The 18,210-nt window shown below is 35.4% G+C and overlaps 1 protein-coding gene across 4 annotated transcripts in view; it reads left to right on the plus strand.

Annotated features, from left to right (window-relative positions):
- The window catches only part of NHLRC2 (NHL repeat containing 2), a 55,511-nt gene extending 37,805 nt beyond the window's left edge, over positions 1-17,706 (plus strand). For all 4 annotated transcript variants that reach the window (XM_017537630.2, XM_017537633.2, XM_017537631.2 and 1 more), the window contains 6 exons: positions 5,128-5,227; positions 8,405-8,636; positions 9,203-9,325; positions 10,242-10,451; positions 11,869-12,088; positions 15,323-17,706. In XM_017537630.2, coding sequence (XP_017393119.1) covers positions 5,128-5,227; positions 8,405-8,636; positions 9,203-9,325; positions 10,242-10,451; positions 11,869-12,088; positions 15,323-15,579 — 1,142 coding nt within the window. In that variant the 3' untranslated portion in view covers positions 15,580-17,706. The remainder of the gene's footprint in view (positions 1-5,127; positions 5,228-8,404; positions 8,637-9,202; positions 9,326-10,241; positions 10,452-11,868; positions 12,089-15,322) is intronic.
- The last annotated feature ends 504 nt before the right edge of the window (positions 17,707-18,210 follow it).

An 18,210-nucleotide genomic window follows, 5' to 3' on the forward strand; every position in this document is an offset into this window, starting at 1 on the left:
TTTTTTTTTTTTTCTTTTTGTGTGGTAATTTCTGTTGATTTATCTTCAGGGTCACATTCTTTTTTCAGCTGTGTCTAGTCAACTGATGAGCCTGTTGTATTAGTCCATTCTCACACTGCTATAAAGATACTACCTGAGACTGGGTTATTTCTAAAGAAAGGAGGGTTAATTAACTCACAGTTCCACATGGCTGCGGAGGCCTCAGAAAACTTAAAATTATGGCAGAAGGTGAGGAGGCAATAAGTCACATCTTACTTAGCAGGCAGGCAAGAGAGGGTATCAAGGGGGAAGTGCCAGATACATATCAAACAGCTCTTAGGAACTCATTCATTATTACAAGAACAGCATGGGGGAAACTGCCCCCATGGTTAATCACTTCCCATCAGGTCCCTCCCTTGACATGTGGGGATTACAATTCGGATTACAGTTCAGGATGAGATTTGGGTGGGGACATGGCCAAACCATATCATTTGTTGAAGGAATTTTTCATCTCTAATATTGTGCCTTTTTAATACAGTATTTGCGTTTCTCACAGATTCATCTCAGTAGAGGCTGAGATAAATAGTACTTAGGTTATCGTTATGAAAGATTGAGTCAGTTTGATCAGGAGCTAAGTTGGGCCTTTGTTTTATTATTGCCAGGTCAATGCACCATATCTTTCAAATTCCTCTAGCTGGGCAGCTGTTGCCTTCTGATTTTGCCTCGGCACAGGGGCCTAGATTAGCTGGAGAGTTTTCTGAAGTGTTAGTGCCCTACCCTCAGCGTTTGGTCATCCCTGTACAATGAAGCCACACTGTGGTTCCCTCTCTCCATCTTAGTAGTTGTGTGACTCAGGACAAGTTTCATAGCCTCTTTGTACCTCAGTTTCCCCATCTAAATTGAGGATACAGCTAGTACCTACCTGAAAGGCTTATCATGAGGATGAGAATTAATATATGTAAAGCACTTAGAACAGTGCCTGGTGCATAGAAAGCGTAATATACATGTTTGCTATTATCATTGTTTTCTATAAGATAAGAATTTTGTTATAAAGTGTCACAAACAGATGCTGATGATCTGAAGCAAACCAAAAATGGGAAGGCAAGGGACTAGAAAATAAACGTTAAAGAGATTATTCAACCATAGACCTTTGCCAGGGAGAGAAAGGCAGAGGGATAAACCGCTATGCATCCTGGAGTAGGAGGCTGTGGGTACATTTAATCAGATCCCTGTTTCTAGTCACAGACAGAAATGCACTTGAGTACTTGATACCAGAGCTAAGTCCATGGGTCAGAGGCAGAAGGGAGGGCGAAAAGGGGGCAAGCAAGAGAACTGAACCGAAGAGCACAAGCTCACTTCCATAGTTCTTCTATTCTTACCAGAACCCTAATTATTTGGAGTCAGATTCACTAATGAATTCATTTTCCAAGTTTAGCTGTGTGAATTTCAGCAAATTATTTAGCCTTTTTGAAGCTGGTTTTTTATAAAATGAAGACGATGATAATGAGACTTCTTAAGGTTGTTAAATTAAAGGAAATAATCCATGTAAAGTGATTAGCTCAGTGCCATCAATACAGAAAGTGACCTGGACGATGATTATCATCATCCTCATAAGTTGGTATGTAGATTTCCAAACACCTGAACCCTGACCTGACACAGCCGCTGCTTCTCTACTTCTCATTCCTTGGGCATCTGAAGGAAGTAAGTGCACAGAGACCAAAACTAAACCAATGCGCATACTTTCTCTGTCACTGGGAAGCTTTTGCCTTCTTGTTGTAAGCCTCAGCTGAGCTAGACCAACCTGTCTGGAGAACTAGATAATGGAGCTAAATTTGATCTTTTACTCAGCTATACACCAACTTAGCTCTCCTTTGCCAAGACAGAGGCTGTAAAAGCAAGCTAAGAAAAGCAAGTGTTTTTGTTCCTAAGGCTTAGAGCTAAATGTGCTTAACTCACCCTTCTGAGATTTTCTTAGAGTGGGACCTTGAAGTGAATGAGAAAGAGGCAGTTTTCAAGGTGGGAACAGGATGACAAACCAGTTCAGAAGGAATTCTTGTAGTAATCCCTGATGGCGGCTTAGGTCAAGGTGGAGGTGGTGAGAAGTGGTCAGATTTTGGATATGTTTTGAATAAGAAGCCTACATAATTTGCTGATGGATCATCATGTGTGACATGTGAGAGAAAGGAGGAATTAAGGATGACTCCAAGGCTTGTGACCTGAGAAGCTGAAAGGATTTTCATTTACTTGGTCAACCTTGCAGTCTTGTTACCTACAAGGATCTAACATTGGCCGGAGCTGACTTTTCAATGAAGATAAGTTGTATAAAAATATCTGTATTTATTTCCCTCAATAACGATTCTCAGTGTAGAAGGCTTATAAATCTTTTGTTAGATTTACCCTTAGGTGTTTGATGTTTTTTAATGTTGTTATAAATTTTCTTTTATGTTTGTTTGCTGCTGTAAACCGATAAAATAATTTATCCTTGCTTACTGACTATACTCAACAACATTGCTAAATTCCTCTATAAAATTGTAAAGATTTTCTGTGTACATAATTCTGTTATCTGCTAATAACTACAGTTTTATTTCTAATCTTTTTATACTCCTCTTCTTTTTCCTTCTTTGTTGCACAAACTAGGACCTCCATAAGGTGTTAAATAGAAGTGTTAATAGTAGGTATCAACACTCATTTTTATTCTCAGGGGATGTTTGCTGTATTTTATTCTTAAGTAGGATGTTTGCTGTGACTCTCTTAAAAATGTTCTTTATAAGATTGAATAAAATGCCTTCTGATCCTAGTTTGCTAAGAGTTTTTATCATGAATGGAAGCTTTTTAGAGATGTTGAAAGGCTTTATTGTTATGCGTGGCTTCAGAGTTCTCAGCCCTATCAGATCCCAAATCCCCTCCTATAATAAATTTTATGAAATGCCTCCTTTACCATATCTAAAGTGAAATTCATAGGTAATGGAATCCACCTGTGCTGTGTGTGTGTGTGTGTGTGTATATATATATATATATATATATAATAAATATAAAGAAGAAATAAGTATAATTTATAATAAAATAGTATAATCATTATGTAAATGATCTGGCGTGACTATATTATCATACAATATATTACTCATCAAATATCCAAAGCATTTTTTAGAGTGGGCATCCACTCCCATTCAGCATCAGTGTTTGAAAGGATAATAGCACAGGTTTACATCTATAGCAGACTTCTTTAATTAGAGATGAATCGTTAGTACTATTAGGGAATACCAACCATCATTAGGATAGTTTTAGGGCTTATATGTATAATGACAAAATAAAGGACCTTTTTTCTTTTTTGTGGCTTCTAAGGGAAAGTTTACCCATTAAACAAATACCTACTGAGCATTTCACTATTCTCTGTGCTGCTAATAAATTGCCAATAAAACAAAGCTGCCGGCCTCTTAGACCTTATGGTCAGTAGAGGAGGAAGGCAGTAAATTAATAAATATGTAACATGTAAGAGTGATAAATGCTACAGTGAAAAATAGGCAAGGTAAGGAGCTAAGCATGGGTGGGTGGGTGGGTGGGTGTGTGTGTGTGTGTGTGTGGTATTAGGAGGAGCAGGGAAGAAGCTTGAGCAGACATCTGAATGAATGTTCATATCTAGAGGTAAGCTTTCTAGGAAGAGGAAAGAGGGAGCACACTAGGTATAAAAGTTGAAAGACAGCAAATTGTTCAGCACCTAACATGATGCCTGGCACCATGTTAGGTACTTTGCTTACATTGCTTTATTCATTCCAGTAATCTTATGTAGAGAGTGATGATGTGCTTATTTTACAAATAAGGAAATTGTGGCACACACATTACATAGTGATGCATTTACGATTCAAATCCAGACCCACCTGGCTCCAAAGCTAAGGAAGGTGAAGGAATGCTTTCAGGAGCCCTCTTCTTTTAGTGGTCTGTCACATTACCATAAGAGTAACTTTATTTCATTCAGAGAAATGAAAGAACTGGGTAGAGGACTTGAAAACAATCATTTACATTTTTTCATGTAGCATTTTAAAAATATTTGAACCAATAAAGGCTTTGAAATACCGTGAATGGAAAACATTCCAAAATAAGTTAGAATGAATAAGTTTATTCATTTTTGTAAGCTTTCTATGTTTTTGTTTCTATTACCTACTAAACTTTGTTTTGTTTGGTCATTTCCATAGTTGATGATACCATTGACTATGCAGGAACATAAGACTCAATCATTTTCATTGTTTAATACTAAAAAGTTTATTGTCTTAGATTTATGGTAGATTTAATAGAACTAAGCAATTATAAACTGAGTGCTTTCTTAGGTACCAAATATCTGTTGGTAATATGGGCATTGTTAATACTCACTGTAAAATTAACAACCTTCTTAAGTGGAAGAGATTGTGTTATACTTTTTACCCTCTTTGGTGTCTGTTGAAGGGCTGTTCAGTTTGTAAATGTATTTATATTTTCCTAGTACAAATACTATAAAATTAAGGTCCAGATTCACTAAATAATGATTGTGGCTAACATTTGAGTGACGTTACCTCCAAGCATTACTCTAAGTGCATCACATGCTTTGAGCCTTTTATTTGAATGTTAGTATAATCTAAAATAACAGAATATTTTATTAGCTTAGATTTCTTGTTCATTTTAGTAGTCCCAGGTTATGGCTCTAGAATAACTGAAACGTTATGGCATGCTAAAAATTAATTGTGGAAAGCTTTTGATCTAGTTTAAGATGATTAAGCAGAGACAGTCCCCAGAATATGTGCATGCCAGTGTCACTTTTAATATAGTTTGTTTCATGTAAAATAAGAAATCAGATGTTTAAAAACATTGTTAATGCTCACTATAAAATTAACAAACTGCTGAGGCAGAGTTCAGATGCAGAGATGCAGAGGACATATTGCTAGTAAGAATACTTTAGATTCCTGTGAAATTGTTGCAGGTAAAATGGGAAATCTTGAAAAGTAAACCTTTCACAAGAAAACAAAATTTTTAAAGATAACTTGAAACATTGCAAATATTTTTATTTATCAGATGATTCATAAGCGTATTGTTATCTTCCATAAATGAACATTTTAAAACCATTGGAGTGTTTGTATTAACCAAATATGTATATAATAATTATGATTTATTTTTATAAAGGTTCAGAAGTCCAAAGAAATGACATTCTATGGATAGCCATGGCAGGGACTCATCAGATATGGGCACTCCTACTGGATTCTGGGAAACTGCCTAAGAAAAAGTAAGTGACAGCCTCTTTCTTCGAGTAGACTGTACTGCTTGGCATTCATAGAATTTCTTTTTTCAAAATCATCACCCTCACTGTACCAGTCAGAATGTGCTAGGTTAAATTGCCGTAGCATACAACGCAGATTCTCAGTGGCTTAAAATGAGGTGTGTTTCTTGCTTATTCGCATGGGTTCACTGGGGAGTACTACTCTGCCACCCAGGCTGATGAAACAGCCACTGTCGGGAGCTTTGCCAATCATCCTAGCACAGTAAGAGAGAAAGAGGTGGTAAGTCACTCACTGAGTCTTAAAATTTCTACTCAGAAGTGACACATGTCGCTTTTACTTACATTTTATCAGCCAGAGTAAGTCTCATGGCCACACTTCACTTCAGGAAACCTGCAAAGAACCATTCTTTTTAATGTCCAGAAAGAGAGCTAAGAATATTCGGTGGGCCTTATCTTTTAAGACATAGCTGAGCTGTCTCTAACCATTCATTCAAATAGTTGAATACCACATAGCAGAGTGCTTAATAACCCACTTTTTGTAGTCAGGCTTGGGATTGAGTCCTGGCTCTGCCATTTATTATCTGTATGAGTTTAGGAGAGCCACTTTAACTTTCAAAGCCTCAGTTTCCTGATTTATATTAGCTCATAGCCTTGCTTTGAGGATTAATAATATGTGTGAAGAGCTTGGTATAGTGCCTAACATGTACAGTAAGCATAGGTAGCTTTGCTGTCATGAGGATATAAGGATGAAAGGGTAGTGTCTGCAAAGTTTCTCATATTTTTTCCTTGGAGCCTTTCCTCTTCCCCCTAAACCCAAACAGAACTGGCCATACTCGTCTCTGTGACCTCACCGTACCGTACCTAGTGTATAGTTACCTCACTGCACTAAGTTTTCCTGCCCTGCCTCACTGCCCCTTCCCTTTTCTCCCTCTTCTTTTTTAATTGTTCTTTTTAGCCATTTCCTTCCTTCTACTAAACTGTCTCATAGAGGAAGGGACCCTCTCCCATTCATTTTTATATCCCTTTTATCTATCACAGTATTTGGTACCTAAGAGAAGCTCAGTAAGGGTTTGAGAATAAATGAGTAAAAGCCATTAACTAGAAAGGCTGTCAAATAGCCGTGGAAAATGATCATTTCAAGTTACCTTTATTAATAGAAAGCAGCATTTGTATAGATAATTCAAAATAGCAGATATTCCAAATAGTGTGTATGTTTGTGTATGTTGCTTTGGACACATTTATATAATGTGTTAAGACATTTAATCATTTATCTAGCAAATATTTATGAAACCTACTATGTGCTAGGCAACAGGGATGAAATAATATGCTCACTATGTTAAGGATAAAATGAAAAGGTGTGGTTGCTATCATCAGTGGACTTAGAGAGGAAAAATCAGATCAGCAAAAAAAATTAAAAATTAGTGTATGCAAAAGGAAGCGCTGCAAATTGTAATTGTTCCCTGTATAAGTAAGAGGAAGACCCAACATCAATAAGATTTGAGTTGTCAAGGAGGGCTTCTTGGAAGAGGTAACTAAACAGACACCTAATAGAGTGGTAGAAGTTAGAGGGGGAGAGTGGGAAGTTTTCCAGGCAAACGTTGGCACTAGTGATGTCAGTAGAAGCCAGATCACACCGTGCCTTGTGAGTACTTTTAAGGGATTTGGATATTCTACAAGCCTTTTTAGAAAGGTTTAAGCTGGGAAGTGACAGGATTAGATTTGTGGTTTTGAAAGAACACTGGCAGTACTCAGAGTAGAACACGACTAGAGACAGAGATACCATTGAGGAGCCTATTACTATTATCCAGGCAAGAAATGATAGTAGCCTGAACAGTGAGGTTACCAATAAGATTTTACACGAAGTATAACTACCAACAGCAAACAGAAGGAACAGAAGTTGCCAGAGTATGCTGTTCTGGGTGATGGCTGTTTTAGACATAGATGATCAAGAGCTGCCTACATTTCCTCCTAAGTCGAGTTGTCACTCTCCTTTGTAATAGGAAATTGGCACTAGGATCATGTTGACCTGTATTTTAATTTTAAAGATGTATTATCTTTATTACTAATCTTCAGGTGGTAATAATAGCATTTTAAAAGTTATTGTTTCTCCCCACTCTTTCCTTTATTTAATTAATGAGTCTCGTTTTTAAAGTAGTAAGACTACTTGTAGACTCCTTTCAATTAATTTGTTTTGCGTATTACTTATTGCATGTATTTTACTGGCTAGTTTATGTTTATATGTTTCTTGACTAAGTGGCCATATTTTATGCATCCTAAATCCCTTTGCCTCTGTCCCCTGCTCCCTACCTAACTTATCATGGGAACATATCAGCCAGAAAGTGATCATTAGTTCAGACTTTTGCGTGTTGTACCATATTCAGAAATGATTTACACATACTCTCATTTTGTGTCATAAATCAGCTGCTTCCCTTCCCTCAGCACAACACAGTGTCATGCCTTCCTTACAATCCCTCTGTCGTAAACTTAGAAACCAGGGTCTAAAACTTTCTCTGCGTTATAAAGGAATCACTGCAATAGTTCTTCAAATAGTAATTTCCCTAATGTATATAAGAAATTGATTTCTGTAATTGATTTAATTGTACATAATTATACCTGTAATTGTGAGATAATTATGTACATTTTTATAATTTTTCTTATAATAGTAATGTCTGACCTGGCTATGAAAAACTATTCTTTAATTCCTTTTGCTAGTCTCTGTTTATATACAAGAACATAAAACAGTTTCAATGAAAACTGAAGCTTGAAACTATCAAGAGCTAGATAATCTTTTTAGTTCCCTTTCAGAACCTAATATTGCATGAAACTAAGAAGTTAAGAACTTACAGTGGTAAAAACAGTCTATCTCATCAATAATCTGATCATTATTTTTATCTTATTATTCTAACTCTGTCAGGGATTTCTCGTTTGACCTTTGAAAGTGATTTCAGTTTTGTATATGTCAAAGTAAAGTAAAAAGTTTCCCACACAATGGGTAAATAAGTTAATGATTGGCAAAATGACAGTAAAAGCTGACTTGAACAATTTAACTAGGCCAAGATCACCAGTTTGTTTTTTTATAAGGCTTTTCACTATTGATTCGATCATTTAAGCTCATTTATTTAATAACTAATTTGAACACAATATACCACATGTTGACCCCACCTATGAACTTGTCTTTTTCAGTGAGTTAACAAAAGGAACCTGCCTTAGTTTTGCTGGAAGTGGAAATGAAGAGAATCGAAACAATGCCTATCCTCACAAGGCAGCTTTTGCTCAACCTTCAGGCCTTTCCCTGGCCTCTGAAGATCCCTGGAGCTGCCTGTTTGTAGCAGATAGTGAGAGCAGTACAGTGAGAACCATTTCGCTGAAAGATGGAGCAGTGAAGCACCTCGTGGGAGGAGAAAGAGACCCCATGGTAATGACAGTCACTCTTGCCCAGTGCGCTCAGACACTGAACAAGCTGTCAATTTTGTGAATTACAGAAAGTTAATAAGATTTAAGAGAGATTATCCTTGGCCTATCTGTGAATTAAAATGAAAGTCAAACCAAAGGAAATGTGAATATAAAGCAATGTGAGGAACACAGCATCTAAGAGAAGTAAACTGACTCTGTTATGTATAAATGTTAAGGTTTCAGGGAGAAAGAAAAGATGAAGTATTGATTATTGGATAAAAGAAAAAAATGTAAATTACATATTGGGCGGTGGGGTGGAAAGAGCACCAGACTAGTGGACTTGGCCTGTTCCTGACCAGATGTATTATTGTGAGTAAAACTACTAAGCACCACAGATTAATACAGGTTCAAAATACTGTCGTTTTTTTCTAATCTGAATCAAGTATCCAACCCTATTTATATTAAAATCAGCATTTTCCCTTTTAACTTGAATATCATTTATAACCAGCTGAATTTTCACTTTGTATCCTAACAAAATACTGTAAAAATTATAATAACTGCTGTTTCCTTCCTTTTAAAAAATTAAAGAATTTATTTGCTTTTGGTGACATCGATGGAATAGGAATCAATGCAAAGCTTCAACACCCCCTTGGAGTAACGTGGGACAAGAAAAGAAATTTACTTTATGTGGCAGACTCCTACAATCACAAGGTGAGTCGTGACAGAATTATATAATATCTTGCTTTTTGTATGTGGCATTTAAAATGCTGAAAGATCTGTGAGCCTCCTACAAGTGTCACTCTAAAATATAGAAAGGAGTAACCGTCTTTGACAACTATATCCCAGCTTGTTCTGTTCTTTTCTTGGTCCTTTCTTTGCCACGAGGTTGTGATGGTATTCTGAACTAGGAAAAGCACTAAACCAGTTCCAATGGCAATGGCCAACAGCTGTGAATTGCAGCCCATCAAAGCTGCTTAGTAACATATTCAGTATATCAGGATAAGGCAAGTAGCAGGGAAATTAATATGTCAAGTAACAAATCAACGCTTTTGAGATGTTGCATAGTTACAATGCCTGTTTTTAGCAGCACTTCCATTTTTGTCTATTAAATTGTTTTGTTTTATTGCATTTTTACTTTTTACAGAAATCAGTGGATAATAAATATTCATAGAGTACTTCATCATGTGAGACCATAAATTTAATATAATTGAGCCATAACTGGCAATCATTAAGTTTAACAAAAGTAGCAAATCTTCTAATGCTAGATGCTTAAGAAGACAGAGTCAGTTCAGTTTCGAAAGTGTGTCCCATTTTGAAGAAAAACAATTCAATTAAAATTTTTTTTTAATTCCAGAAATAATTTCATCAAAGATTGCTTCTAGAAGGCAAGATGTAGATAGAAATTTTATATAGTTTTTAGTTCTTAGAATAGAATATCTCCCCTTAGACTGTAATTTGAATGTTTGGCTTTTCAAGAAAATACGGAAATACCTGTTCCTTTTATGAGATTTCTTGAGAATATAAATGGCAATCAGAAATTATCTAGCTTGCTTGATACTATATCCTTCCATACTACAAACATGAGATTGATCTTCAGATACATAAATTTTTGTTCTTTCTTTTTTAGATTAAAGTCGTGGATCCAAAAACAAAAAACTGTACAACATTAGCAGGAACTGGAGATACACATAATGTTACCAGTTCCAGTTTTACCGAGTCAACTTTTAATGAACCAGGAGGCTTGTGTATTGGAGAGAATGGACAATTACTGTATGTAGCAGACACCAATAATCATCAAATTAAAGTGATGGATTTAGAAACAAAAATGGTATCTGTGGTAAGTAATTTTAGAATATAAGTTAAAGGGTGTCATTTTAAGAATGATTCTTAGATCCTTACAGCACTGACAGAGGCATTTTTGGTTAGGCTATCTCCAGGAGAGTAGTAAGTGGATGCTTCTGTTGTGTTTTTTGACAAAGAGACCAGCAGAACTGCTTTAAGGATATCCTCCTAATCTTCAAATAAAAGTTCCATCTGTGCTGAGAGTTTGAGAAAAATACTGGAAATTGGAGAGAATCTGATGAACCTCCAAGAAAAAAAAAGGAGAGGACTCAGATCTGTTTTTAAGTGTACAGGCGTACTGACACATACTACCTACCCCTGCTCTGTGGGTTAGGTTATTTAGCGTTTTTTTTTTGTTTGTTTGTTTTTTTTCAGTGATCTTTAGATTGATGTGTAACCTTTGTTTCCTTATGATGAGTCCATTACCAAATATCTTCTAACAAAAGCTTTAGAAACCACATTTCTCACGACATTGAAAATAAGATTGTGGGAGAAACTTCAGTGAGTTGTAGTCAACTTTTAAAGATATGAACATGGTGTAGAATTTTCAAGGAGAAATATCTATTATAAACTAATTCTTGGTGTATGATATTTACCTGAAAAAAATGTAACAGTTTTTTCCTGAAAGTCTGGTAATTTGCACAGTATATTTTTAAAATAAAAAACACAGGGCTGGGCGTGGTAGCTCATGCCTGTAATCCCAGCACTTTGGGAGGCCAAGGCGGGCCTGAGGTCATGTCAGGAGTTCAAAACCAGCCTGGTTAACATGGTGAAACCCCAGTTCTACTAAAAATACAAAAAATTAGCCAGGCGTGGTGGTGTGTGCCTGTAATCCCACTACTCAGGAGGCTCAGGCAAGAGAATCGCTTAAACCTGGGAGGCGGAGATTGCAGTGAGCCAAGATCACACCATTGCACTCCAGCTTGGGCAACAAGAGCGAAACTCTGTCTTAAAGGAAAAAAACAAAACAAAACCAAAAAAACCACAAAAAAACAGATTACACAGATTACTATTGCAATGTGTCATTTCTCTTCACACAGATCTCTGATATAAGATGAATAACATCTTCTTATAGTTGGCAATGAAAATTATAAGGGAATGTAGATCTGTGTTTAAATTTATAAGCTTTTCCTTTAATTTCCTGCTATCTATAAACAGTGGATGGTTACTTTAATTCTGCCTCATTCATAAGTGTTGGGTTTTGTTGTTGTTGCCTTTGCTAAGATAAACTTTTTCTGTATCTACAAAAATAATCTTGAGGGTATCTAACTAACACATTCTAATTCAACCTAGAATGGAAATTAGTTTCATTGATACAGAATTTCATTATTCTACTAAAGTCTTAAAGTATCCTCATTCTGTAATTACTATAAAGTTCTTACATTTTAATAACAGACTTTCTTATTTCCTAGCTTCCCATCTTCAGATCCGAAAATGTTGTGGTAGATGGCCCATTTCTAGTAGAAAAACAGAAGACATTACCCAAATTACCTAAATCTGCTCCAAACATTAGACTTTCCCCCGTGACTGTGTGTGCTGGCCAGACTCTTCAGTTCAAACTCAGATTAGACCTCCCGTCAGGATCAAAGCTAACTGAAGGGGTACCCAGTTGCTGGTTTCTAACAGCTGAAGGTATGAGTATAAGCTTGCAAATACTAATACATCATACGTTCTTGATGTTTAATCTAGTTATTTTTCATTTGTTAGGTGATATTTTCACTCTGTATGGGCAAGATTTGAAGGAATTAACATAAACACATGAATCCAGATCCAACCCCACATTGGCAGTTTGCTTTAGTCTTCAAGAGTCTTTCCTCCCTTTTATTAAAGAAGAGTGTAACTCCCTAAAAGTTACAAGTCAGTTGTTAGCATGATTTCTTAGAATATGGGATTTCCTATACCTCATCCCTTATTCTGATCCTGTTTTTCATTCTATTCTTGTTCCAAAAAGAATCTTAGATTTAAAAAGTCTGAAATACAGGCTGGCTATGGTGGCTCACACTGGTAATCCCAGCACTTTGGGAGGCTGAGGTGGGTGGATCACCTGAAGTCAGGAGTTCAAGACCAGCCTGACCAACATGGTGAAACCCTGTCTCTAAAAATACAAAAAATTAGCCAGATGTGGTGGTGGGCACCTGTAGTCCCAGGCGCGAGGCACAAAAATCACTTCAACCCTGGGAGGCGGAGGTTGCACTCCAACCTAGGTGACAAGAGCGAGACTCTATCTAAAAAAAAAAAAAAAAAAAAAAGTCTGAAATAGAGAAATGCAGTGGAACCTCTTTATTTAACATCTTTTTCTGTAACTCTTCCTTTCAGTCACTATTATGCATTCCTCCCTTTCTTTTATGTGTGAATCACAGTGTGAACCAGCTCCTCATTTCATTAATCTATGGTAATGAATTAGTATACTGCTTGCCTTTCAGTAGTGCTTTCCAACTTCTGTAACCTAGTGGACAAAAATTTTAAAGTGAAGTTTTAGTGGTTCAGAACTCCTGAATTACAGCTTGTCTCCAATGAGGTTCCTCTGTCCTAGTCTCCCACGCTCTTTCACTCTCTCACTCAATTTTCCATTTCCTCTCCTACTCCTCCTCCTTCATACCCTCTCACACACTTTTCTTTTGTACATTACCCAGATCCTAGGTAATTCACACCTTCTTACCTTCAACTTTCTCAGGGCAGCAACTGCTGACCTGCAATTATAATAATCAACTTAGTGTCTAAACCAAGAGGATAACAATATCTTGGTAGCCTAGCTGGGAGGAACTGCTGGTTAGTGTTTGGGAGGCTGGTTCTAGGGTGATTGAATCTGTAGAGAAACCATCTCCTTGTCACTCCCCACAAGGGAGAAGGCTGACCATGTATGGCTAGGACCTTTGGAGCTTACTTTATAGACAGAAGAATACTCAAACCCTGGCCAGTCCATCGCCTTCTGTAGATTTGTGCAAGTCCTAGACTGCCAATTTAGGCCTGGAAGTAGTACGTCAGCTGGAGATCGTTAATTCAATTTTTCTCGGCGTTACTGTAAGAGCAGTGTATTAAATGGTGTCATTGTAGGAGCCGTGTATTGATTTTTAAAATAGCATATTGACAGATTAACATGCTTATCTCTGTATTATCAGACACTAATCTTGAATCATTGGGATGTAAAATACAGGTTGTATTCAAATGAGGAAGTCTAGAGAAAATACTTAGCTGTTTTATCATTTGTCCAAGATATTGGCTGCATTTTTATTATATAGAAGCAGATAATTTTCAGGCAATAATACTAATAATTTGAAGTTTTTGAATATTACAGAGTATATTTGTACACTTATGTTTAAAGGACATTTTCTTTTTTGACTTGTTATTTAGAAACAAACATTTACTTTTAGCCAAATTTTGGTCTGTATAATCTTAAGGAAGTTAGACCATATGCAAGTTTTAAGCCCAAAAAAAAAAAAAAGACAGCATAAAAATACCACATGTATTGTAACTTCACAGATTGTGTGTGTGATATATGTAAAAAATAAAGAAACATTTTCTGTTTTATTTCTAGATTTGGACATTAAAATAGCTCAGTATTGTTTTCTTTTTTTGATTTAAAATATAAGAAGTTCTCTACTAATCTCTCTAGCAAAATCATACATTAGATAAAAGATACTCTCCAGTCCAGGAATAAGCAAAGAAAGCCAAATAATTTTAAAGAGAATTTTAAAAGAATTGTTTAAAAGCTTCAGCATAAAAGTTTTGTAGTTATCTCTCTAGATTCTTATTTTTCACCTTCTTACCCTTATTTGACATATTTTTCTCAAATTTGATTTTTCAATAACCTAAAGCAATCAACTAAAAGAGACAGCAAGAGGACTGATAAAGGCAGGTACTCTGAGTTAGCTGACTCATCCTGAGAACAAAAGAAAGAGACAGAAAAGGTGAAAAGTAGACAGCATTTCATCACATTCAGTGGATGGTCCAGTTTTTGTACAGATCCCCTGAGTCATTAGAACCAAATGTTCAGTGTTCTCCATTTACATGGCGGGAAAGCATTTCATATATTTCTCAAATGCTGGCTCTTGAAGGCTGCCACCCTCTTAGGCTGAATATATGTGTCTGTGCTTCCCCAGTATGACACATGTGTTCCTTCTAAGAGAAGGTCAGATGAATAAAGATATTTACAGATGATTTTAATTCTTGAGGACTTAAAATTTGTTAGTGGCTTATTCAATTTTTGTTATAGATAATCTGTATATTTATGTCGAGGAAGAGTTTTACATGTTAAAATGAGATATGCAGAATCTCTTGGTTTTTACATTGCTTGAGCGCACGAACGATAGATATGCAATGGTACCAGTTTCTAAAGAAATTAGTTTTGTGTGTGTGTGTGTTTAAATTACTTTTAGATATTCAGTAATTCATTATTAAATAGAAAGTCACTACAGAGTTGCAGATACATTTGCATTTCCTAGATAAAATTTTATTTTGTAGTTTATATATCCCTGAAGACTTACCTGTTTGGTGAAAATGATCCATTTTCTCAATGTCATATGTTTATTTCTAAAATTTAATAGGTTTCATTTTTAACTTTAGAGATTAAGGCTTTATATCCATATTTGCAATATTCAGCTTGATTTTAATAGGAATAAATGTGTAATTTACTTTATCCAAACAAAGGAAGAACTATAATAATTAGATATAATCATCAGACTGGGAACTTCTAACGAGTGGTCATTATATATTATTTATATTTATGTCCTTCCCACAGAGCACAATGCCTGGCATTTATAAATCTTTAATAAATATTTGTTGATTGAATTAACCTAGTCTTCATAAGATATTCCCAGTTTTCTACTTGTCTTATATAGTCTTAATAATGTCTTTTTTAATTTTCAGGCAATGAATGGCTGCTTCAAGGACAGATACCATCTGGAGATATAGAGAACATTTCCAATCAACCAACAATTTCACTACAGATTCCTAATGATTGTTTAGCACTTGAAGCCATTATATCTGTCAGCGTGTTTCTTTATTACTGTAGTGCAGACAGCAGTGCTTGCATGATGAAGGCAGTTTTGTTCAGTCAGGCTTTACAAATAACTGATACCCAGCAAGGTTGCATAGCTCCAGTAGAGCTCAGGTATGTATTTTAGCCAGCCAGCTAGCTAGCAACCCATTGCCACCACCTGCTGTCCCCATCCTATCGCTGTAATTTAATGAAAGAAAACTTCACTTCTGCCTCTGGATACCCAGATGCCCTTTGCTCATTTCTAACAACTGATATTAAAATAAAGCTATGCTTCTTATTTACTTTTTTTATTATAAACAGATTCCTTTGCTCTGGCCAATACTAGCTGAGTCGTTGATCATCATTGGAATCATGATATTGTAATCTGTGCTGCTATTTGGCACAAGAATGAAGTCCACACTACAGTAGAGAATACTATAAGATAATTTACAATGAATACTGATAATAATACCAGATATTTTAACTTTTTCTACCTTTATTAATAACAATCAGCACAATTGAATGTGTAAATTTCGCAGTAACTTTAGGCAGAACTTAAGCTCCAATCCACATTTGTATAAGAACATGAACTATTCAAGGCATAAAATCTGTTATAAAGGAGAGTTTTGATCTATTTTTATTATAAATAATTTGTTCTAACATACCACTTTAATGCCTTAAAACTTTATACAGGTAAAGTTGGACACAGAATATCTAAGGGCATATAGACCGACTCCTCTAATTTTGTTTTTGAGTGACTACATTCAGATGATGAATGAGTCCCCAGAAATATTATGACTTTCAAGGAAAAAAGGGACTTCAGGACACATTACTTAGTATCTGTGATAAATAATTTATTGTGACAGCTAAATCTGATGGTCATGTATCTTGCTTGTTTTGGAAATTTACATTTCACTTGTAAGCATTACATGCAGATTCGTTGGGTTCAGGTTTAGAGGTTTTTTGTTGCCATATCCAGAATTTAAATTATCATTTATTGTGATGTTTATAAAAATCACTTTTAAGCTTTCAAAGTGAAATTTTCAGTGTGAAGTATTTTGATGCTATTAATAGACACAGTATATCCTAATATATTACTCTTCAAAATATTAAGGCCGAAAAGAATAATACTTTCTTTCAATTTTTGTTGTTTTTTAACCCTAAAAAGATATTGAAAAAGTTTCTGCTGTCATAATTTATAACTATTTAAAAGCCTAATCATTTTTTCTTAAGACCTATTCAACGTGTTTGTGATTTAATCAGCTTACAAGATTTTAAAAACATCAGGTGAACCATGTTTATTCAGTAAATATTTGTAGACAATATGGCATAATATGCTTCCCTTCCTTGTGAAAAACAGTGCTAAATTTGAAGTGTAATCTTTTTAAAGCATCACTGTTTATTTTTAATTATTTTTTGGAATGTTGTTTTGAAATGTATTAGTTTGTTTTATTCATAAGGTTAGCTGAATCTCTGAAGTAAGGATGTATAAATCATGACATTGATTTAATTAGTCTTCTGCTGAAGCGATTTTTAAAGAGAAGTATAGATATAAAATTAAAAGGAATCCTTTTTAAAACCATGTGTAATTACCTCATAAACCTTTTCTCTCCACAAGCAATCAAAAAAATGAAATGTTCTGTAATAAAAGGGTGTATAACATTCTCTTTTAGGGATAATAGGCCTTAGGTTTTTTCTTTTCTTTTTTTTTTTTTTCCTTTTTTTTGTTGTTGTTGTTTTGAGGTGAAGTCTGGCTCTGTTGCCCAGGAAGGCAGATACAGTGGCACGATCTCAGCTCACTGAAACCTCCACCCCTGGGTTCAAGAGATTATCCTGCCTCAGCCTCCACAGTAGCTGGGATTACAGGCACACACTACCATGCCTGACTAACTTTTTGTATTTTTAGTAGAGACAGAGTTTCACCATGTTGGCCAGGCTGGTTCCAAACTCCTGGCCTCAGGTGATCCGCCTGTCTCAGCCTCCCAAAGTGCTGGGATTACAGGTGTGAGTCACTGTGCCGGCTGGCGTTAGTTATTTTTTAAATCTTATTTGACTTACTATATTTCTTATTTCTAGTTGGACAGGACGAGAATTGTGGCCCAGTCATTCTTTGTTTAAGGACATAAACAATTTCACACTCTAAAAGAAGTATATATAAGTTTAATCTGCTAATTTAGAAGTGTCTGACAATTTATTTTTCAATATAAACACAGTGTTTGTTTTACATTTTCATGTACATTGAAAATGCAAAAGCATTTTTTACAATCTATTCCCCTTCGTTTGTCTAGACAGTTTTATGTTAGTCCTAGCTTATACTTTTGTTGACTCTCAAAGTGCAGTTTTATCAAACATCCTTATTCTTACCCACTGCCAGTCTGCATTGTTTTTTACGTTAAAAGTATTATTTGTAGTAGATTAATATGATTTTGAATAAATCACACTAACGCAATATAAATAGGTTCCTAGAATTTATGACTAGGATAAACCTCTCACATAGGAGGAAGTACCAGAAAGTTTATTTTTAAAACTTGTTGATCCATGTCTACCTTTCATATTCTCTAAGGACTTCATATTTTTTAACTTTTGCTTTTCTTGTTGCATAAATTGTTATGTCCAATGATAGTTTAAAAAGAGTCAGATTTTAGTGTAAGTCACCTCAATTGAAAGGCCAGTAATGTGGAATTACACATACTTTATATAATACCTGGAATCTTTGTCCTAAATTATTCTGCTGATTTGTCCCTATTTTTTTCCTCTTCTCTTTATTCCACAATTG

The sequence above is a fragment of the Cebus imitator genome, unplaced genomic scaffold (genome assembly GCF_001604975.1).
Source record: "Cebus imitator isolate Cc_AM_T3 unplaced genomic scaffold, Cebus_imitator-1.0 Scaffold104, whole genome shotgun sequence".
Classification (NCBI taxonomy): Eukaryota; Metazoa; Chordata; class Mammalia; order Primates; family Cebidae; genus Cebus; species Cebus imitator.